The 23,834-nt window shown below is 43.2% G+C and overlaps 1 protein-coding gene across 2 annotated transcripts in view; it reads right to left on the reverse strand.

Moving 5' to 3' along the window:
• LOC136693781 (oxysterol-binding protein-related protein 10) overlaps positions 1-23,834 on the reverse strand; it is a 41,629-nt gene that overhangs the window by 4,052 nt on the left and 13,743 nt on the right. For both annotated transcript variants that reach the window (XM_066666937.1, XM_066666938.1), the window contains exons 2-12: positions 23,076-23,251; positions 22,580-22,659; positions 21,955-22,023; positions 19,645-19,830; positions 14,997-15,204; positions 7,765-7,901; positions 5,909-6,052; positions 4,747-5,227; positions 3,006-3,192; positions 2,080-2,262; positions 223-376 (exon numbers count right to left, since the gene is read on the reverse strand). In XM_066666937.1, coding sequence (XP_066523034.1) covers positions 223-376; positions 2,080-2,262; positions 3,006-3,192; positions 4,747-5,227; positions 5,909-6,052; positions 7,765-7,901; positions 14,997-15,204; positions 19,645-19,830; positions 21,955-22,023; positions 22,580-22,659; positions 23,076-23,251 — 2,005 coding nt within the window. The remainder of the gene's footprint in view (positions 1-222; positions 377-2,079; positions 2,263-3,005; positions 3,193-4,746; positions 5,228-5,908; positions 6,053-7,764; positions 7,902-14,996; positions 15,205-19,644; positions 19,831-21,954; positions 22,024-22,579; positions 22,660-23,075; positions 23,252-23,834) is intronic.

Genomic DNA, 23,834 nt, shown 5'->3' on the forward strand with positions numbered 1-23,834 from the left:
ATTAGTTATACGTGATTAGTTGTACCTCTGATACATTCAGGCCACTAGGGGTCAGTGCACAAGCTTTTTTTAAGAAGGACCAGCGAATTAAACAATTGGCCCTTCCTTTAAGCTCATAGCCATTTCTCAGATATACTCTGACCCCCAGTGGCCTCGATGCACAGGTACTGTACTAAACCAATTTAGTAAACCAGTATAAGCTGTAGAATGTGTTGTCATTGCCTGTTTGGTGAAGTATTTGGGTTTCCATGGCAACCCGCTGTCCTCTCTCTCGCGCTCTTCTGTCCGTTGTCCCTCCTCCAGCTGATGCTTATGTTCTGTGGCTGCGTCAATGTTTCCCTCTTTCAAAGCTTTGGTCACATGCTGCCATAACCTCCTACACACACACACACACACACACACACACCAAATATTAAATTTATTAAATGAGTTGTTTTCAGTTAGTCAGGTAACTTAAAGGGGACATATTATACCTCTTTTTAAAAAGTTAGAATAGATTTATTCTTGATACAAAACATGTTCATGAAGTTGTTTGCACAAAATCACTCTCTCAATAAGAGACCTGACCAGCTCTGTTCTTGGCAGTTTCAGTTCTGAACAAGCTATTTAAGGGCTCTGTCACTTTTATGCAAATAAGTTGTTGCTGGCCACGCCCCACCCAGCCCCTGCATTTGTCTGATTCAGTAACAGCTGCAGTCCTTAAGGTGCAATAGAAGAAAAAGAAGCAAACGTAGCTTTTTATCCTCCAGCTCGCAGCCTTGTGTCACCTTAAACGATGCACTAGTTGTGTCCAGGCGCCTGTTACTGCTTTACTGTTTAAGGTGTTTAACGAAAACTTTAAATTAGTGTGCTTGTGTTAGTGTGATTGTTTGAATACAGCAACAGAATTTAAGGTGGAACTGAAATTTTAAAAAATTTAACTTGGAAATAACTGTCATTTTTTTTAATGTGGTATGAAATAGTAAGCAACTTCTAGACGGTGTGTTTGGGGAAGTTTAAATGAGTACTAGACAGTATAAAAACATCAGTGTATGTTCAACAATGTGCACAGTGAGTGTATAAGTTGGTCCAGCTCTACCTGTGTAAACACCTTTACGAATGACAGGGTGGTTCTATGCAAATTGTCCTAGTGTGACGTCACAATAAGGGAGCCGTCCAGACAGCTCGTAGAAGCGAATGATTCCTAACACTGAACTCTTTCAGCTGACTCACAGAAAACACATGGGTTTCCAAAGTGGAAATACAAAAGCACTCAAAAATGTCCCCTTTAATTTTCTTGAATTCTTAATATTTCTCTTCCAGACTCAGAGCATTCTCAGAGTAAATGTGGTAAAACACATCCATCCACTTTCATCTTTCAAGAGCCACCTGCTTCCATGCAGATGACATCTTTTCCCAGGAATTTCATGGTTATTTAGGCAAGACAATACCAGAATGTGAATTATCCAAGTTCCCTGCCAAGTTTCATTGTTTTCACTGCAGAAACAGCCTCTGCTCTTCTGGGAAGTCCCATTCTAGGTACTGGAACATTGCTGTAAAAATTGATGCCATTCAGGCATATAAAATGTCAGGGGCTGATGTTGCAGGATCAATTTTGGACCACATACACCTTTCTACAGCTGCACAGCTCTACTGCAGATATTGGGCATAAACCTAGTGAGCTGCCTCAGTAGGCAGTGACTTCGTAGGTGGCTGTTTAAGACGGCAGTGTTAGCAGAGGCCTGTTCCCACCAATTGCACATGACCGGTGTTTACTTCAGTCAGCGGCTAGCATCTCCTCAGCGTTTCAGTGCCGTGGACTCTGCTCTTCCTGTATTTATAGTGATTTTAATTATTTTTTTCTCTGTGAGAAGAGTGAAATAGACGGGACTTGTGTTTGTGCTGCAACATGGGCTTGCCTTCACAGCTGAGGAATGGTTAAATGCTGCTGCCTTAACCTTCAGCTAGATTAAGGTATCTCAGTAGGCAGCGTATTTAATGTGTCTAAGAACTGGGACAGCCAACATCTCGGGAGCATGCAAAATGCTCTCTTTGAAGACAGTGAACTGGGTTTTGGGGCGGAGATATAGTGTAAATTACCTGGACTCAGTCCTGCCCTGCTTCTCCACTGGGCGAATCAGCTTCTTTATAACAGGAAGTTTGTTGGTGTCAATGACTTTGGTGTCTGCGCTACTGTAGCTGAACTCCAGAACACCGTTCCATTCCCCCTGAGCTTTACACACGATGGTGCCTGAAGAGTTCTGTTTCACTTCTGCTGTTACCCTAAAACACACACACACACACACACACTCAAATAAACACTGGCCACTTTATCAGAAACACCCCCCCTCTACTGACACTCACTGGCCACTTTATCAGAAACACCCCCCCTCTACTGACACTCACTGGCCACTTTATCAGAAACACCCCCCCTCTACTGACACTCACTGGCCACTTTATCAGAAACACCCCCCTTCTACTGACACTCACTGGCCACTTTATCAGAAACACCCCCCTCTATTGACACTCACTGGCCACTTTATCAGAAACACCCCCCCTCTACTGACACTCACTGGCCACTTTATCAGAAACACCCCCCTCTACTGACACTCACTGGCCACTTTATCAGAAACACCCCCCCTCTACTGACGCTCACTGGCCACTTTATCAGAAACACCCCCCTCTACTGACACTCACTGGCCACTTTATCAGAAACACCCCCCTTCTACTGACGCTCACTGGCCACTTTATCAGAAACACCCCCCCCCCCTTCTACTGACACTCACTGGCCACTTTATCAGAAACACCCACCCTTCTACTGACACTCACTGGCCACTTTATCAGAAACACCCCCCCCCCTTCTACTGACACTCACTGGCCACTTTATCAGAAACATGACCCTTCTACTGATGCTCACTGGCCACTTTATCAGAAACACCCCACTCTACCTTCAGCTACAGACCACTTTAGCCCGGTCCTGATTCTTATTTGAGTGTAGAATGTAAACCATGCTGAGTGTGACTCACCTGTGCACCTTCCCTCCATAGAAAGGTTTGGTGTGGAAGGTGACGGTAGCTGAGTATCCACTTTTGACGCAGTTGATGGACACTTTGCCCCCAAGCTCTACCCACGGCACAGTGAGGATAGAGCGGGCGTAGGCAGAGGGCAGAGTGAACACATACTCCTCTCCATGCTCCAGCAGACTCAGGACTCCTGCAGGGAGGAGGAAAAAGAGAAGGGAAATGTACTGAGGCCATTTAACTGACAAAAAAATCCCTGCTCTTCTCTTCAGTTTTATACAATCCTTCACACACCTGGTGTGTTAAAGCAGCCCATACAGAACATCAGGACAAATTTTATCAGAACAAAAAAAAGAATCTAAAAAAGAACAAACTGTAGGAGTCAACTACATGACAAACTGAAGGACCATGAGAAGGGCCAACTGTAAAACAGACTTGAGGGCCTATTAGAGGACAAACTCTGCGATCAAATATAAGACCAACTGCAGGAGCATCTATGTGATACACTGAAGAAGCAGCTGTAGGTTCAACCAGGTGACCAAATGTAGGACAAACTAAATAATGGTCTCTAGGATCAACAGTATAGTACTAATAATAGGACACTAGAACACTAACTGTGGGTCTAATCTGACACTGCACCTTTAGCATAACCAAAGGGACCAACCACAGGACAAACTATGAAAGAATCTATCAGACAAAGTATGGAACATTCTAGAGGAAATCTTTAACAACATATAAGAAACCAAACAGTGGTAAATCTGGGACACATGTGAGACAAACTGTAGGAGCAACTATCAACCAAATTCAGGACAAACTATAGGAGATACTACAGAACAAACTATGGGACCAACTATAAGAACCACAGTAGGACCATCTGGAGGACAAAGACCAACTATAAGAACCACTGTAGGACTATCTGGAGGACAAAGACCAACTATAAGAACCACAGTAGGACCATCTGGAGGACAAAGACCAACTATAAGAACCACTGTAGGACCATCTGGAGGACAAAGACCAACTATAAGAACCACTGTAGGACCATCTGGAGGACAAAGACCAACTATAAGAACCACTGTAGGACCATCTGGAGGACAAAGGCCAACTATAAGAACCACAGTAGGACCATCTGGAGGACAAAGACCAACTATAAGAACCACTGGAGGAACATCTGGAGGACAAAGACCAACTATAAGAATCACACTAGGACCATCTGGAGGACAAAGACCAACTATAAGAACCACTGTAGGACCATCTGGAGGACAAAGACCAACTATAAGAATCACACTAGGACCATCTGGAGGACAAAGACCAACTATAAGAACCACTGTAGGGCCATCTGGAGGACAAAGACCAACTATAAGAACCACTGGAGGACCATCTGGAGGACAAAGACCAACTATAAGAACAACTGTAGGACCATCTGGCAGACAAACTATGGGACCAACTATAAGAACAATTACAGGATTAACAATAGGACCAACTATAGGTTTAAAAAACTGCATCTTTAGCAACTTTAGTTCATTTTGACTCTTCTTACCCAGAAAAATGACCCAGCTAAATGACTTAATTGTACCTAAATTCCTCTCTCACCCAAAGATGTACACAATGGTTCATGTTATGTATACATTAACCAACAATTACACTGACCCCTAGTGCTCCATATATGTCAGAGGTTCTGTATTAAGTCGATTGTAAACATGTGGAGGACCCACTCTATGGAGCATATCTACAGAAGACCCCCTCTCACCTTCCCCCACCATGGACACTCCCACCGACATGCCCATGAACTTGCTCTTGGTCCAGACGTGGACGTTCACACACATCTCCCTCTCACGGCACTCGCAGTAAAACGCTGACACTGGGGGATGATGGGAAACTTGCTCAGCCACAAACTGGACCCTGTAGCTCCCTGACTCAACCCCTGCTGCTTCCTGATTGGATGCGGGGCCGCTGGGGTGGGGCTGAGTCCTGAGGGGTCTCACTTTGTCCCGGGGCACCTCCCAGGAACAGTGGAAGACCTCCCCGAGGATGGGGTTATAGGGCTTCTTGGCCACGGCTCCTTTGCGCCCCTCGTGGAAGGCGGTGAGATAGTACTCCACGAAGCGCACCATCCGCTCCTCTGCACTCTTTGCCATGGAAATGGCCAGGAACATGTCCGGGTGGGCCATGAAGTTTGCGTACATCTCCAGCAGAGACCGCTTCTCCAGGATGAACGTGGGCAAGACCACCTGAGCAGATAGAGGAGGAACAGAAACCTTAAGGGCTGAGAAATGATTGTACACGTTGCAGATACACAGATCAGCCAGAACATTTGATTCACGTTCTTGTTTCTATATTTCACTAAAAACTACTGAAGCATATAAACGGTCAAGGTTCTGAATATAGCCCCTGAAGTATCCCATTTAATAAGAGTGTAGAGTTGCATCAAAGGAACTTCTAAGGCATTAGTGAACCTTTTTACTGACACAGGCAGAACATAAAACGTTGTTAATTATCTGTGTGGTTTATGTGTGTGTTTGAGAGAGAGAAAGAGAGTGTGTGTCTTTTAGCTCTCTTCAACCAAAGCAGAACCAATTCAGTTACCGTTCCTACTAAACCTAATATGGAGCCATTCGGCACGTTTCCACCAACATTAATCAGTTCCTGAACTAGAAAATTTGGTCACCAGCTGGAACCAAAGAGTGGGTTCTTCAGTGTGAACCGTGGGTGAGTGGAGATAAAGAAGTTCCAGAAAGAGCTCAGAACCTCAAATAAAGTGTAGTGCAGTGGAGCTGGATGTATCCTTGGTTCCCATCAAAATTGGTGAAAAGGAACCAAGGTTCCAGGAATCCTGAATGGAAGTGGTTCAAAACAACAAGTTATTCTGTTGGAAAAGCGCTGTGTGTGCATAGTTGTGTTTGTATTCATACCCGTGTGAGGTCCATGCCCAGTTTGAGCTGAGAGAGCAGGTGTAGGATGATGCTCCTCTGGTCCTCCAGGACGCCCAGTTCCTCCTCCACATTGTCCTCTGTGTCCATCACTTCTTCACTTGGACAGACAACCTCAAGCCCTGCCTGATACACACACACACACAGAAGAATGAGATTCAGCAAGAGTGCTGATGTGAGGTGGACATGACAAGGGCTGCAGGGGCTAAAGATGCTCTCTGTGTGAAAAATTATCCAATTCAAACACCATAAACCTTCTCATATTATAATAATAAAAAAAATGTAAAGATGCTGATCAGGATCTGTAAATAAACCCAAACTAATACTCTTACTCTCTAATCTTACTCTGGAAGAACACTCCCAGTTCTCTGCCACCAGGAGGCACACATGCACCACTTAAACCTCACAAGACCTCAACTGTGTCCTTAATAAAAACTCTCTCTCAGAGAGAGAGAGAGAGAGAGAGAGAGAGACGTAAATCTCTGTTAATGATGCATTAAAACAGCAGTGCGCGGTGTACTCCACCTCAGTCTAAAGGAACAGTCAGATCTAGATCTTTATACCTGCAGAATGGTGGACATGGACAGAGGAGACACTGAAAACACCTTACTCCCAACCCCAAATCTTAAACCTAAACTCTACCCCTAACCCCTAATCCATAACCTTAAAACAAACTTCACCGAAACCATACCATACATAAAGTTTACCTCTGGTCGTATCCTTAAGACATATTCACACTGGACGCAGAACCCAGTGTCTATGTGAGAACGCCAATAAACCTCCAACACCAAACTCCTGTTCACTTTCAAACTGACTTTAAAAGCCAGGGCTTTGTCATTTGCATTGAGTCTCTGTGTCTCAGTGTGGTGGTAATGTAATGCAGTAAAGGTGAATTATACTGTGACGTTCTGAGGAGGTGATCAATACTGAGTCTCTGAGTGATGCCGCTTGTGGTTGTTCATTGTCCACTTTGAAGTGTATGTCTGATTATAACAATGGCTTCACAAGGCGCCCAACGTGCGGCTGTCTTTATTCAAACCCATACAATTACACTCATTTTTGTCCTTAAACATAAGCCTTCAAGGCAACATCAACAACTGTGGGGAAGTGCTGTTCTCTCTTGTTTGTTTATGTTCAGAAACTCCACATCTTTTAAGGTGAACAGTGTGATTGAGGAAAAAAATACCGTTCACTGTTTGAATTCCCACAGAAACTCATCTGTAACTCGAGTTTAGTTTTGTAGCACTTTCGCTCTGTGTTTACCTTCAGTTAGCGCTCTCCTGAATTTAGAGTCAGTTCCATCTAAAGCAGAACTAACTCAGAGTTACACCCCTATGGAGCAAGAATAGAGCAACATCCTCATCTCGGTTCGTTTGGAGTCTCTCCATTGTCTAAAAACCTCTACATGTCAGGGGTTCCTAAAACGTAACAGACACGTTTACTTTAAAGTTTTCATAAATGAAGTGACTTTGAGCAAGGCACCTAACCCCCAGCTGCTCCCTGGGTGCCATGGCTAAGGCTGCCCTCCGTTCCAGGCAAAAGTGCTCACTGCCCCCTAGTGTTCATTAGTGTGTGCGTTGCACAAGTTGGGTTAAATACAGAGAACAAATTCTTCTGTGTGCAGCACAGACCAATAGAGTGATTCTGATTCTAATATGGAGACTTCTAACAGATTTGACTTCTTTAAAAGAGCTTTTCACATAAACAGTTATAAACAAGTAAAAGAATACAAATTTAGATTCCAGATCATTTTTTTGTTACATTTGTTTTAAATGTCACTGCTGTTGCTCTTATATTCGTCCAATGCCTTTGTTAAAATGGATTGAGGCCTGAGTTACCTCAGCATTGTGGGCGGAGCCTTTATTCCTGAGTGAAGGTGAGGGTGATGGCTCTGTGGAGTTGATCGTGGCCTCTCCGCTGTTCCTCACGCACTCCACTGACGAAGACTTTGGGACACTCCACACATGAGCAGTATCTACAGAGATCAGAGCAGAGACCATCAGAGACCATCAAGAACCACTGAGCTCAGCCAATCCCGATCCTGAATGGGGCAGCAGTGAGGAACCATCCCAGTCTAGAACTGATCAGACTCTCTGTCTTCACATGGTACAGTATCGTCACTGTCCAAAAACATGCCTCTGTCTTTGTCTTAAAGCAACACTACGTATATTTTTACCTTAAAATCACGGCTTCAGAATCCTTGTAATGCTCTGCTGAGCTATAACAGGGAGAACAGAGTCTCTGCCTTTGCTATTCTGGACTCAGAAGTGCAGAAACTGTACTATGGAACTTTTAGAAACCACCACACACTGCCTGCTCTTCTCTCTTGATTTCAGCACAGTGCTGTAAAAGCCAATTACACTCTGCAACTGCAGAGGGAGCCCAGGAGCAAAAATGCCTAATCTTACTTAGTGTTGTTTTAATGGACCAATAGAAATTCTGGTAACACTTTCTACGAAGTCCGTATTTATAAGTCTTTATAAATGTGGTTATAACTGTTTGTAACTTGGTAATAAATGCTTTGTAAGAATACTTATAAACTCTATTAATGTATCATAATGCTCTTATAATGAGCTAAAATTAAATATTATTTTAACTTATAAACTGCTGTCGCGTGGATAATGACCTGTGCATAATTATAAAACATCTATACTATGTATTAACAAATATAAACAGGTTATAAATGCTTAAAATGCCATCACTCAGGGTGTCAAGTACATTGATTCATGGTTTACATTATTATTTATTATAAAACAAGAGGATTAACTTTACTTTGAATGTCATTTAAACATTTATATTATTTATTTCATTTTAAAATTAATATTATGTTTTATAATAATACACAGATCATTATCTATTTAAAAGTCTTTATAAAGTATAGTGACTGTAACATACGTTACTGTATGTCTATAAGTAAAATAAGTTAAAATAATGATTATATCTCATTATAAACTTATGAAGCATTATTGGAGTTTAAAGTATGTTTACAAAGCATTATTACCAAAGTTATAATTTCATTTATAAACGCTTATAAATACGTTTGACAAAAAGTGTAACTGAATTCTTAATAACTTCTGGACAGTGACAACAAACTTTAAAATCAGAGAGAAAAAGGTTTACCCAGTAGTTGATCAGCCAAGACATTTTAGTGTGAAAAAAACTTTTCACTTCTAGATTTTGGTGCCAAACTAACAAATGGAATTAGCGTCATGCTAATCGATGTGATGCTAATCAAAACACACCAGCCTTACACTGTGTTAAATTGTAACATACGCTATGGTAGACTTTATTTTGTGCTTTCTGACACTGTGTGCCACATCACTATCAATATTTCATGACCTACAGCCTGACCTTTGTCCATACGCCCATCTGTTTTCATTCACTAAACCCATCTTGGCTGAGCTGCTACGTTGGGGTTAAGGGCTAACTCTGAACAGGTTTTATTTTAAAGGGCTGGCATGTTCCTCAGTGCCATTTCAGACGTTTCAGCAGCTGGGACAGAGTTAACATCCTCCATAATGCATCAGTCACATTAGCACTTCTCAGCTGCAGGGTGCTTTTACAGAAAGTCAAAAAGGTGTTTGTCTTAAATGGACAGCGCCTACTAGCAACCACAGACCATGGCCCTGCTTTACACTATCCCTTCAAAAGAAAGGTTCCACCACACTGGAGACTGTCAGCTATCAATGCTACAGTTTGCCCACTGCAAGCACAGATTAGCTAAACTTTGACCTTAAAGAAGTGGTAGAACCAAAACAGAACCGCCCGTAGATTGTCTCTAGATTAAAAATAAACTGGAGGGTGGTAAATAAGCATCTGGAAATCTACAGGCCTTCAGAGTTTAGCTCCAATCTGCTCAATCATTCTCTTTCAGAAAGCACTGATAACTGTAAAAACAGATGTGCTACAGGGGAAGGGTTAGTGATCAGCGATCTAGAAGAAGATTACTGACAGATTGGGCGAGATTTCAAGGGAAGCAGACAAGGGATAGGCTAGCCATGAGGATCAAGGTGGTATCATCATCATCATCATCATCATAAAGACTTCACTCCAAGCACTAATTCAGACAAAATGTTAAATGTTTTTAGATTCCAGACCAGTGAATTGGCATTAGACGAAACTAGAGATCAAATCGTGGTTACTGAATATTCACCATGTTCAAAAGCTGGTTGTTTACAAATAACAATGGGATTCATTCCTAGAAAAAAAAAGATCAAGGACTAATCAGGATCTGACATCCCACATATTTGACAAATTTGGGCCACATCTCTCTGTTTTGGCTCTTGGCACTCAGTTATGGCACTGGAGAGTGTTGTTTGGGCCAGATGTCCCACCATTTGTTCCACACCCACCACAAGGAAACGAGGAGCAGAAGCTCTGGTTTTTAGCCTCTGTCTCTGCAGTCTATGTAAGGTTTACTCATTCAGATTTAGATCATAAAAAAAACTGATTGGGTTTGTTTTATTCCACAATGTGTGGGTGGGTAAGAGTCCCATATCGCCACAGAAATGCAATAATGCACCCAAAATTGATATTGTTTTCATAATATGTCCCTTTAGAGTAGGTTCACAGCTGAGCAAACGCCATGTTGCAAACTCATACTGCTGTCTGAGCTCTGTTTTTATGTCTCTGATATTTCTGGACAAATTAAGAAATTAATATATTCTTAACGGCTTATTCGTCCAACACTTTCTGCAGAAACAGCCTCTACACATTCTACTAACTACTGGAAAACTGCAGTGGGAATTTGACTGCAGACAAGCATGAGGACTTTAGCAAAGACAGGTGCTGATTGCCTACGCTTAGTTGCGGCACTCCAACTCATCCCTAAAGAAGTTGAATCTACTCATTAGAACGGCTTTGAGGAGAGAAAAAAAAAGTGGAGGAGGAGACAGTCTCCTTCAGGGGAAACAAAACCGATGACATCCTTGCTGTAGACGGGACAGGCTTTCTCCTACAGCAATCATTCAGCAGACATCATCAAGACATCAGGCAAATAGAAACATTCAGCTGGCCATGCAGTGAAAACATGCATAAGACACATGGGTGCAGTTCAGTGTTGATGTGCAATCCACAAAATCCCATGAACCATGCAGAAAAGGAATTTGCCATTACCTGCTTTAGTTTCCTGCTTTAATTTCTTGTTCATTGGTTTGGTGTTAAAAGCCCTCCACCCCTTTCCTCAAGCCCAGGTCTTACACCTGATTCATCTGAGAGTTCACCAGCACATTCCTTCACATTTGTCCCTACAAGACGTGCTACTCAGCCAGGTTTGTCCTTTTAAAGTCCAGATGAAATGAGAGTGGAGTGTGGTCCTGGGGCTGGTTGGTACAGGTCACTCTGCTCAATCTGTTACAACACAGCAGTCCTGCTTCTTCCTCTTTTTTAAAATCACAGTGTGACCTCTTCCTGAGACTTGTCAGTGAAAGTCTGTGCATGTGGACAACTTGTATTAACCAATCATATTACGTAATGTGTTCCAGTACAATGACAAACAACTTTAGAGTCGACTCCTTGATTTGCTAAAAACATCTATGAGCCTGGAGGTCAAACACTGACGCTCTGCAGAGGGTGGGATAACAGTCCGATTCAAGAATCTCACCCCGAACCCTGTATATGAGTGTTAGGGTCATCCCTCAGTGCACCCTCGACTGGACTAAGAGACAGTGGGAATGATGCTGAAACAAATGCCTTGGAAGTTATTGGAGTTCCAATAATCAGACTGAATTGAAAAGTGTTGGTTCAAGTAAATGAGTTAAACACTTTTGCAGTATGTCCTACTCTCAGAATCATACTCAGAATTGCATCACATTAATGAAGGAAAAGTGTTGACTTTAAAGGTCAAGCTACTAACTTCTAGGACCACTTACTGTGTGAGGGGTGTGACTGTTTGGATACACACAATCAGGAGAAAACTTCTGAGACTCTTTAAACTTGACCCACTCCTGTGTAAAACGAGCTAAACTAGCAGAACTCTCGTGGGAAGTGTTTGAGCCGAAGTTTGCTCTGATCTCAGATAAGCCTCTGAGGTGTGTGGGAGCTCAGCTGACCTTGTGCCTTTCAGGAAAAGGGCTGAGGAATGAATGATGCCTCAGCAATTTTGGCCGACTGAAAGGCCTAAGCACTGGGTCTTTTTTTAAGATGATGATATCTTTTTGATTGGTGTTTGAAATGCTTCCAGCATCTGCCAAAGTGCAGGGAGGATAAAGTACCAGAGAAGCAGGTTAAAGTGGCTTTGAGAGGAGACAAGCAAGTGGGGTCCACAGGGAGGAGACGGCTATAACCCTGAGGTTGTAAGGGCCACTGAAGATGGATGTTTGTGTTTATGTGTGTGTGTGGGTGGGTGGACGTGTTACAGCTTTACATCTTGTTTTAGGGCTGATTTGCTGTGCTGTAAACGTCCCTTGCGAGTTTAGGAGGTCATGGCTGATGGAGAACCAGCTGAGAGGCCTTCCACTCCAGAGAATTACTGTGCCACAAACTTTCACATTGCAGTAGTAGAGTTCACAACTGTGGGTTAGAGTGACACTGTGGTGTAGGGGGTTACCTACAGGGGCAGGGGGTTAACAACATACCCCCATATAAAGATAAAGGAGATACGAACAGTTATTTGGGTTCACTGAGAGGTGGTGGAGTTTGACCATTTCTCAAATGGGGGACTGTTTCATTGTAGCAGTGCAGGCAAGCTGAGAACTTTTTTCCCCCCCAGTGGTGGCAGAGTTGACTGGGCCAAAAGCTGTGGACTTTCTCACTGCCGTTCTGAAGCTGGACAATGTCGTATTCGTGTTCTCACATCGGAGTTGGACAGGGCCACAGACAGGGAAACGTCTTACAGCTGTAGTGTTGGTGAGGTGAGGAGATTCTCACTATCAAAGTAGAGTTGAACTTTCTCTCTGCAGCAGTGGAGTTCAAGTGGGTCACATACTGGACGCTGTCTTACCGCAGTAGTGATGGGCAAGCTGAGGACTTTCTATTTGCTGCAGCAGCAGAATATGTGTAGGGCATAATCTAATGACCTTCTCACTGCAGTACTAAATTGGCCTAGGCTGTGCACCCTCACAGAGGTGGTGGGGTTTGTCTGGACCACAAACTGGGGAATGTCTGGTGGTGTACTGAAGAAATTTTCACTGTAGAAGGAGAGTCTAACTAGAAGATGTCCTCTCTGCAGATGTGGGGTCTGACTGCACCATGACCTGGAGACCTTTTGCCAAAGTAGCATAGACGACACCTAGAACATGTCCACTGTGGTGGAGTGGACTGACAGCAATCTGGGGGCTTTCTCATTGTGGAAGTATAATCAGAAAATCAGTTGAGCAATGTCAAATCCATGAGAGCTAGGCCATAACATGCTGTGATTAGCCTTGCTCAATCTAGGCGGGCATGTTTTAGCTTCTTTAGCTTCTCCTCCAAGCGGTTTTACCTCCGGTGGCCTGAACTTAGAGAGGAACACTTGATCTTAGAGGTTTTTTTCCTTTAGAAGGTCTAAAGCCATTCTACAAGATCTCCTCACAAAGGTGATGAACGAATCTAACATCTCAACTCCATCCTGCTACCTGCTCCAAACGTGCTGTGGTAGTGAGTACATAGGTGGGGTATAATTAATGCCAAGCATGAGCTATCAAATCATGAAATGCTAAGAGACTGCCCCCTTTGTGGAGACAGTTTAGTCTGTTAAACATGAGTGAGTGAGAGTTAGTGGGTGGGTGATTGAGTGAGTGGGTGAGTTACAAGGCAGGTGTAGGAAGTGCTCCACATCTAAAAGTCACTGAACCCATCTTAAGGAAAGCCAAACCCACATAGAGAAGCAGCTAAGGCCATGTCAGGTTTGCTTTGAAATGTTTTATTGGATCAGTTTGGTGGTGTTGATGACAAGAATGAGCAGGCACGACCGTGTGGTTCTTTGGCATGTGGTAATTCCACAGTAGGAACCGAAATGCAGCACTTTAATGTACAAACACAGAGCTCACATGCACCGAGAGGCTGTGAGGGATTTAGCCCTTTCTGTCCAACAGCACATTGTATCGACTCAAAACTGTACAATATGGCAAACCACACAAACAATTAAACAAAAACAATAACAATACAGAAAACGAACATACAGATGGATAAAATACCAACAACAATGACAGCAACTTCACAACAAAGAAACAAAGATGTAGAGGTGTAAAGAAGCATTGATGCATCTCAGTGCATCAATCCTGGAGAGGCGATTCAACTGCATCCACTTTGGAATTACACTTAAGTGAGTAAATCGTCGCTGTCCAATTAATAACATGTATCTCCACGTTTGCGGATGTTTGGTTTACTACATCATCTGAACACAGCAGCTGTCCTTCACACAGCGTTTAAATCAGCGTGGTATAAATGACCAATAGGAACGCTCCAAAATTACTCTGAATTAAATCTTTTCACACTGGCATCCACTAAGAGTTAAGAACGATTTTTCCTTCTCCTCTAAGACTGCAATCTTGGAGAATGTTTTTCGTTGGACAGCAACAAAATGTGTCTTTGTTTTCTTTTTATCTTACCAAAATAAAGTTCTTGAGCAATTTCTAAATGTAAAAATAATTTAAATAAACATTTTACCAGTCATTGACTGACATTTTCATGCAAGCTTGGGTTTTTGTCATATTTTTATATTGAGGGTAGCACCAAAATAATCTAAGAAATCTGGGTGCTTGTGAAATTTGAGATTTGATATCACTCTTAAATATCTGTAAATATAAGACACAACCCAAAGCATTTTTCACTGGGTAGGGTTCTGAAACCTTTTAGGGTTGTACCAAAACAGTCAAGATGCACCATTCTATGATGCGCTGAATTCTTCCTGAAGAATCCTAATCAAATTGAATCGTGGAGGAGATTTACACCCCTATAAACATGCACCAAACATCAGAACCAACGACAACCCTTCAGCAACACTTGTTGCACATGTTGAGTTGCATGGGGCCGGTGATGTACGGGCAGGGGCCACAGTCTACCTCACTTGAGCCCTTCTCAGCCTCGCAATCAGGGCTGACCGGGAGCCCCTGCGGGCCTGGAGTCTTTACCGTGCCCATGTTGGACTCACCGGAGAGTGGGGCTTGGTTGTGGGTGTGGCTGTGAGCATGGCTGTGCTGCAGAATGCTCAGGCACTCCCCCAGGCAGCTGAGGGTGGCAGCTGACGTGGCTTTGAGGAGCAGGAGGTCCTGATCCAGACATGATACTGAACCTCTTCGCGGTAAACCCTCTATGGACTGGACCAGAGTCTTCTGCCTGGCCTCGGCCTGGGACATAACCTGATTTAGAGAGAGAAAGAGGGAAGGTTAAACTTGTAGTTGGGTATCCAAAAATGATCCCTTCAAGGTCAGTGTAACTAATTAGTAAATGGACCATGTACAGTCAACAAAACTAAGAAAATCAATTTAGAGACTCAAGTTGGTTGACCTTACCTTAGGTCCTCAAAATATGACTAGGACTTGGACTCTAGAGACTCAAAATGCAGATCAGGGTCTCAGACTTGCACCTCAGAAATTCTGAGACTTGTCTTGGGCTCTAACCTCAGAGACACAGTCTGACTCTGGGTTGTATCTCAGGAACTGAAAACTTCAACTTCCAACTCAAAGAATCAGGACAATACCTCAAAATCTGACTCCGGCTGAGGGGTTTTGGATTTGCACAAATCCTTTGTGAATATCTTTGGTATCAGAAACCACAGAAAGTCAAAGCAAGTCTATGTAATATCTTTCTCTGATTTGACTCATACTTGCACCTCAGAGACTAGAGACTTGACTTGGATTCTCACATCAGAACCTAGTCGACTTGGACTTGTACTTTAGGAGGTACCTTGTACCTTAGAGAAGAGTCTACTACGATAATACGTCAAAAACTTGACACTCAACTCGGACTTACATAACGTGACTCGTGAACATGTCAAAACTTTCATTTCTGTTCTTTTTGACTATTCAAAGAATGGAGAATCGATTTAATCTTAAATACACAGACATAAGACTTGCCAAGGTCAATTTTTCGCTTGAACACCAAAAGGTTCTCGATTTGCATAGATTTTAGTGAACATCTTGGGGATCACAATCCCCAGCCAGCCAAGCAAAGCAGGTCTACTTCATATCCAACTCAGAAACGTGACATGACGTGAACCTACAACTCAGAGACTTGACACCTGACAAAAGTGACAACAACCAGTCAAAATTCAACTAAGAAAAAACCTTCAGAGATTTCAGAACTGACCTGCCCTGGCACACCATCACAGTTCAACTCAGACTTAAACCTTAGAGTCTGGAGGCTAGACCTGGACCTCACGATTCAACTTGTACTCATACTCCAGAGATTCAGGACTGTCGTTTGTGAACATACAGTACCTGGTGTCAGACATGATTTGAATCTGATTTGATTTAGACTCACAACCCAGAGACTTTAGACTCAACTCAACCACAAACCTCAAAGATTCACCAAGATTCAACTCAGACTCAGACCTAAGACTGAAGGCATGGGCTGTTTGTCAGTAATGGAAAAAAAAAGGAATGGACTTGTGTTCTCTAGAAGAATGTTTTTGAGAAGTCACCTCGCAAGAGCAAATTCGTGATGCTGCAGTGAATGATGGGATTTTCAGGTCGGTCATGAACATAGGGGTCTGCATTATTTTGGGTGGAGTGAGAACAATATCTGGGTACTTTAACCATCCATGCCGTTTGTGTTCTTGAGTATCGAGTATCTTCGGCAGTGGAAGATGACGTCAAGCAAGAACACATACTGAGAAACTATTCTATAAGATGACCTACAACTCAGAGACATGACTTGAACCTTAACTCCTCAGAGACTCACAACTGTCAAAGACTTTCAAGAAGATCTCTGGTGTCAGACACCACATGAGCAAGTAAATTAGAAATAATATGTTCTGCGACAAGTGTGTGATAATTTCAGTGTGCAGTAGAATTAGAATCAGAATCTCTTTATTGGCCACTGTGCTGCACACAATGGAATTTGTTCTTCACAGTTAACCCAATTCGGGCAGTGAAACACAATTTCACACACACGAGTGAACACTAGGGGGCAGTAAGCAGTGCCTGGAGTGGTGGGCAGCCCTAGCCACAGCCCCTGGGGAACAACTGGGGGTTATGTGGCTTGCTCGAGGGCACTTCAGTCATGAAAACTTAAAAGTAAAAGTGTCTGTTACTTTTTAGGGACCCCTGCCTTGCTCTAAACTAAAGCAGCTAACGTCAGACACCAAACTTGTCGTGACTGACTGACAGCAGGTTGTTATTCTTGAACTGCTCCAATTCCCTTATGAACTCCATTCAGCTCAGTGCTGCTCTCGAAGCCCTTTCTACAGCAGATATTACCAAGAGCCCTCTTTCCTTTACAGAGAGCAGCACTCATTCATGCCCTTAATCCAAAGAAGACATTCCAGCTACGCCTTCCCCACGGCCTCAAGTAGGAGCTGATAAAGTCAATGAAAAGTAAAGTTAATTTGAGCATCACAATCCACTCTGAAAGTGCACACACACACACACACACACACACACACACACACAGATATACACACATACACACACACCCCCACCATCTGCTGTCTGAATGCAGTGTTAGTCGTGACTTTAAAAATGCCTAAACTTAACTTTTAATTGGCTTCAACACTTCTGCAGTATGTTTAGATCCTGTATGATACACACACACACACACACACACACTGGTCTTTCATTATTGAGAGTATCACCCTCCTCCAACACATACACACGCACCACAGTAGTATGAGTCATCAGTGTGAGGGTGTGTGGTTTGGAGACATGTGCCAGATTTTGCTTCTGTCATTTTTAAAGGGGACTAACTTTTCAGCCTGAAATAAAAGGGTCAGGACACTGTATGGTACTAGATATCAGAACCACTTCATTCCAGAACCTGACCAAAGCTGATCAATAAGGATTCAGGATTGGAGTGTAGATATACCATCTCTGCACAAGCAAAAACACAACTACACCCCATGATCATAGGTTTCTGCCTTTGACTTCACTAGAGACGTTGAGTCAGGGTCAGTCAGGGTTTGGTTCCCTCTTTGCTACTCTTCCGGAAAGATGATAAAATAGATGATGTAGCTTTGCTGTGAGGATTTGTTTTATATTCGGGCCACACACACTCACTGCCCTCCAAAACTACTGAGACCCATGGTGAGCATGAAGTCCATGGGTTGTAAGGAACATTCTTTATTTCTTATCTTGCCTGTCGATCCTCCTGCAGCTCAGGTGTGGTGCTGGGTGATAGGTTCTGACTCAAAAACACACATCTCCATTATCTCTGAGATTTTGGATGGAGCTCCATCACTCCAGAGAACACAGGACCACTGCCCCACAGCCCAGTGCTGGGGGCCTTCACTTTCCTGTGCCCTTTCCTTGGCATTGAAAGTAGGCAAAGTATGACCATCTTGAATTAAAATTAAGCTAAAATAAATCCTAAGCCCTGAATCCGACCAAGCTTTAAAGTTTTAGTGTGTGCAAACCCAGCTGAGCTGAACATGTTCAGGCGCTCTGATGCTGAACAAGCTGTGACAGGAGAGAGGTGGGGGGGGGGGGGGGAAGAGGTGGGGGAGAGAGAATGAGAGAGAGAGAGCGCAAAAATAGCACAGGACCTGAGACTGCTGAAATATTCTCCCATATGAATGTCTCAGATTTCATGCTTTGGACATTCCACTACGAGTGTAGTGTGATGTCTGCATCGATTTTTCTTCCTCCAGCTGTGGATCAGATCAGACCATTGATCAGATCAGATCTGCTGCTCTTTGCTCCATAACAGTACAAATGAGAAGTACAGCATTTGTGAGGATTAAAGGTAGATTTAGGGTAATGTAAGGATTCCTGACTGTCTCTAAACATTACACAGTGCAGTTTCTGCAGTGCTGAGCCTGGAGTATTAACAACAGAGGCTCTATTCTCCCTATTGCAGATCATTGGGGCGTCACAATAAATCAGAAGCTGTAATTTAAAAAATGACTACCCAGTGTTGCTTTTAAGGTAAGATAGAGATTAGGGTTGGGGTTACATTTAGAGCAATGACTACAGTTAGGATTAAGTTTAAGGTTAAGGCTAGGTTTAAAGTTAAGGTTAAGACTAGGTTTAAGGTTAAGGTTAGGTTTAAGGCTAGGTTTAAGGTTAAGTTTAGAGCTAGGTTTAAGGTTAAGTTTAAGGTTAAGGTTAAGTTTAAGGCTAGGTTTAAGTTTAAGGTTAAGGTTAAGTTTAAGGCTAGGTTTAAGGTTAAGGTTAAGGTTAAGTTTAAGGCTAGGTTTAAGGTTAAGTTTAAGGTTAAGGTTAAGTTTAAGGCTAGGTTTAAGGTTAAGGTTAAGACTAGGTTTAAGGTTAAGTTTAGGTTTAAGGCTAGGTTTAAGGTTAAGTTTAAGGTTAAGTTTAAGGCTAGGTTTAAGGTTAAGTTTAAGACTAGGTTTAAGGTTAAGTTTAAGGTTAAGTTTAAGGCTAGGTTTAAGGTTAAGTTTAAGGCTAGGTTTAAGGTTAAGTTTAAGTTTAAGGCTAGGTTTAAGGTTAAGGTTAAGACTAGGTTTAAGGTTAAGTTTAGGTTTAAGGCTAGGTTTAAGGTTAAGTTTAAGGCTAGGTTTAAGGTTAAGTTTAAGGCTAGGGTACTAGTAGTTTTTGTTATGATCTTCACAAAACTGAATGAATGTAAGTCTTTATGTGAGGGTTTGGTGTGTGTGTGTGTGTGTGTGTGTGTGCGCTGACCTCTTTGACCTCCAGAAGTGTGTGTGGATAGGGGTTGCAGATACGCCGTGCAGCTGCAGGTGACTTGTGGTGAGTGTGTGTGATGGTGATGATGTTGCTCGGAGCTGACGAATGATGTCTCTGAGCTCCAGGAGAGGAGGATGAGGAAGACGAGGAGGGGAGGAGAGAAAAGCTACAAACACGACCCTGAGAGAGAGAGAGAGAGAGAGAGAGAGAGAGTTATCAAGTCATTGTAGTTAAACAAGCACTGTCAGTACACAGTACAGGAGATAAAGCACAAAAGACAAAAAACAGGCAACAACAGGAGAGAAAATTATAGAGAAGGAAGAGAAAGTATAAGAGAGAAAAGAAAAGGAAAGAAAAGAAAAAGTATAAAAGAGAAAATAAACGAAGGGACTGTGTTGAAGATTTGAGTGACTGCTGTAATCAGTGCAGAGCTAGTCCTGTAAGACAGAGCAGACCCCCACACACCCACACAGTAATCAGGACTGCATTCTTGCGGTAATGGCTCTGAACCCAGACTTGACCGTGCTCTAACCCTGAGAGCTCTTCCACTGGGGTTAGTCAGTGCCCCTGCACTGGGCTGTGAAAAAGTGGAGCAGTGAAACAGTGTTCCCCGGAGGGATGGAGCTCCATCTGAAACCTTCGAGATAATGGACATAACCTCCCTAATGTCTGTGCTGCTGACTGAACAGGATAATGTTAGAGACGCCTTTAAAGATCCACAGGCCCTCGGCCAGAACAAGCATCCGGTTCCTGAGAAGTTTTCCTCCAATGTCCTCCTCCGCCTGCTTGGTCAGCACAAGGGTCCTGCAGAGAGCGTGGGCGCTAGGCAACAGAGACAACAGACTGCAAGTGTGCTACGCTAGGCAACACAAATAAACAACAAGGCACTCGGCAACCCAAACACCTGAACCCGTGGTTGCTAGGCAACACAAACAATAAGAGCATGAGGTAGTACATACAAGTGACTTAAAGGGCTCTAGGTAACACAAAAAAAACAACAAATGCACTAGGCAACCTAAACAACTAACCATAAAGGTGCTAGGAAACACAAAAAAACAAGGTCACTAGGCAACACAAACAACCAGCTTCAAAGTCACTAGGCAACCCAAACAACTTCAAGGTCACTAGGCAACACAAATAAACAAATTCGCTAGGCAACACAACCAACTTCAAAGTCACTAGGCAACACAAACTACAAGGGGGCTCGCTGGGCTACACATAAAACAAGGGCAACACTCTAGGCAACACAAATAACCGACCTTAAGGGTGCTAGGCAACACAAACAATTGACGTCAATGTTGCTAGGCGACACAAACTACAACGGGCTCTAGGTAACACAAACAACAAGGTCAATAGGCAACACAAACTACTGACCACAACATACTGGATAATAGCCAAACTTGTGGACTACTGGGCTTGTGTTTTATCCCCTACCTGATTACACAGCGTGACAGGAGCAGTCAGTGAGCTCCCACAGCGCCCTGTGGCTCTCTTAAATGCACAGGAATGCCAATGATTTTGCCAGAGCTGAGATGTGACACACCAGATATGTGAACATTTTGAAATACCACCCTCTTTTTGAGACACTGTTCACATTTTGAATACCATGGTATACAGTACTACCGTATACTGCCCATGCTGCTGTATATGTACCAACAGAGTCTACACTGTGGCCTTCACAACACTTATGCTCCTCTATGCTAATGCTAACGGGGCTTCACATATAAATACTCTGTCTCACAGCTGCACTTCCTTAAAGACACACACTTAATAACGTGTCCCTGACAGAAATAACTTGCTCCTTCGTTAATATCAGACTAATTACACCATCCACCCTCACAGCGTCAACTGATTTAACACCTCAGAGAAACATGGTGTCCCCAAACTTCTGACAGGCCATTTGTGTGATACTCCACCAGAACCAAGCTTCAGGAGAATGAGTCAACACACACACACAGGTTTTGGTATACCTGTGAGGACCACCCATAGAAATAAAGATCCTTCTGAGGACCTCACATATAAACACACACACACACACACACACACACACACACACAGTGTGATATTACAGTCAGGATGTGATTACTGGGACAAATGGCTATTAGAGCAAAGCCACAATAAAAGCCTGTTACCCTCAAGACAAAACAAATAAAAACAAACACACCACACACCCACTCTCCCTTTTGAAACGGCCGCGCACACACACACACACACACACACTTATTGACCATTAAAGGCTGACTTCATAGAAACATTCATTAGCCTGTGTGTGTGTGTGTGTGTGTGTGTGTGTGTGTTACATACTTGTGTGTCCAGGTTACCGGTGGTCCGCTCCACACACAGATGTTCATCAGAATCCTTCAGTTTTTTCACCTGTAAAAAAGATCACACACACACACACACACACACACACACACACACACACGGTCAGTGAACTGGTGGGGTGTACAAGGCCCTGCGGCCCTGGGCCATGTTCTCTGAGAACATTCTCTGAGAATGAGCTATGAGCTAAAGGATCAATGAGCAGCAAACTAAAAAGAGCAGGAATAACTAACCCCTGAAGACAAGCCAGGGGACAGAGGACACAGGACGTCTCTCAGTGTCTCCTACTGTCCACCAGTATGAGAGGGGTTTCTGATATCGTGGCCAGTGAGTGTATACACACACACACACTCTTATATCTGTAACTTGTGGGAACATTACATAGATTTCTGTCTACCCCCTAACACCCTAACCCTAATCTTAAACCTCAACACTTAACCCTAATCCTAAACCTAACCCCTCACCCCGGTCCTAAAACCTGACCCTGGCTATAACCCTAAACTTAACTTTATCAAAACCTGACCCAATCTTCACACTAAAATGTAAAGGTTCCACACGAGGAAGACAGGTCCCCACAATGTCACATATGATCATATGCCCCACACACCTTGGCACTAGAGTCTGACAGGCGTCTGGCACAGGCCTGGAGCTGAGAGATCCACATCTGCTGCTCTTTACCATCCACCGCTACAGAGAGAGAGAGAGAGAGTTTGAAGAAAAGAAAGAAGGGAGGAGATAAAAGTGGTTACTATGACAACACGGGTAATTTAATAACCTTAAAAACAATGTTCTCTGGGGTCTGTTATGCTCTGAAGGACGTTAATGAGGAGTGTGTTCTTCTCCGTGCTGCAGTGACTGCCTCTACGCCCCTGAGAAGACTTTACACTAGGTGCTGGGAGATTGCTGTGAGGATGTGATGGCTATCAGCCGCATAAACATAAAGTGAGGTGAGGTGCTGATCAGAGAGAAAGAGGAACTAATGTGGGAGGGGAAAAAGAAAGAAAGACACCCCTGAGTCTCTTCACAGCGCTGTGATAGTGAGTGTTACCTGATATGGGAATCAAACCCTTTCATGTCAATCCAAAGTGTACAGACTCACTCACCTCTGAGTTTGAAGACCTCCCCATTGGCCGAGCTGACAATGAACATGTGAGGAGCTTCATCGCTAGGGGCAACTGATGCACCAATTAGAGGGAGGGTCCCCCGGGGCTTCTGGCTCCGCCCCTGTTCATTCACAAAATACTGCAGCTGACTGAGCTCTGGGTCCAAAACAAAATACCTAGAGAGAGAGAGAGAGAGAGAGAGAGAGGAAGGAGAAAGGAGGGAGAGAGTTACATATAAACACTATTTCTCTGAACTGATTATTGAGTTTTCTTTGGAAACAAAGGGGTTAAATTCTTGGAACACCCATAAGAATATTATCCAATCAGGACTGTTATTTCTAGGCAAGTACAGCAAGCTGAACTGAAGGCCTTAGTGTCAGATGAAATACCAACTTCAGACAGAGGAACCAACCATGTATTAATTTACATTGGGACAGACTTTATGAGGATGAGACATGACTCTAGAGCCTATCTAGGGGTTCTAGATAAATTAGTAAGTGTGAACAAGAGCTGTAGTGTTAGCAGGCATGGGTTTTGTTAGCACTAGTTGATGTGTGATGTGTCAGTGATGGTCTTCACTGATGGAGTCAGTGCAAAAATTACAGAAAAACTACAAAAAACTGCAGTACAACTACAGTAAGACTACAGAAAAAAATACAGTAAAACAGTAAGTAATGCAGAAAGAATACAATAAGAAAACTGAAAGACTGCCATAAGGCTACAGAAACCCACAGTAAACCAACAACAGGAGTGAGACTA

The sequence above is a fragment of the Hoplias malabaricus genome, chromosome 4 (assembly GCF_029633855.1).
Source record: "Hoplias malabaricus isolate fHopMal1 chromosome 4, fHopMal1.hap1, whole genome shotgun sequence".
NCBI lineage: Eukaryota > Metazoa > Chordata > Actinopteri > Characiformes > Erythrinidae > Hoplias > Hoplias malabaricus.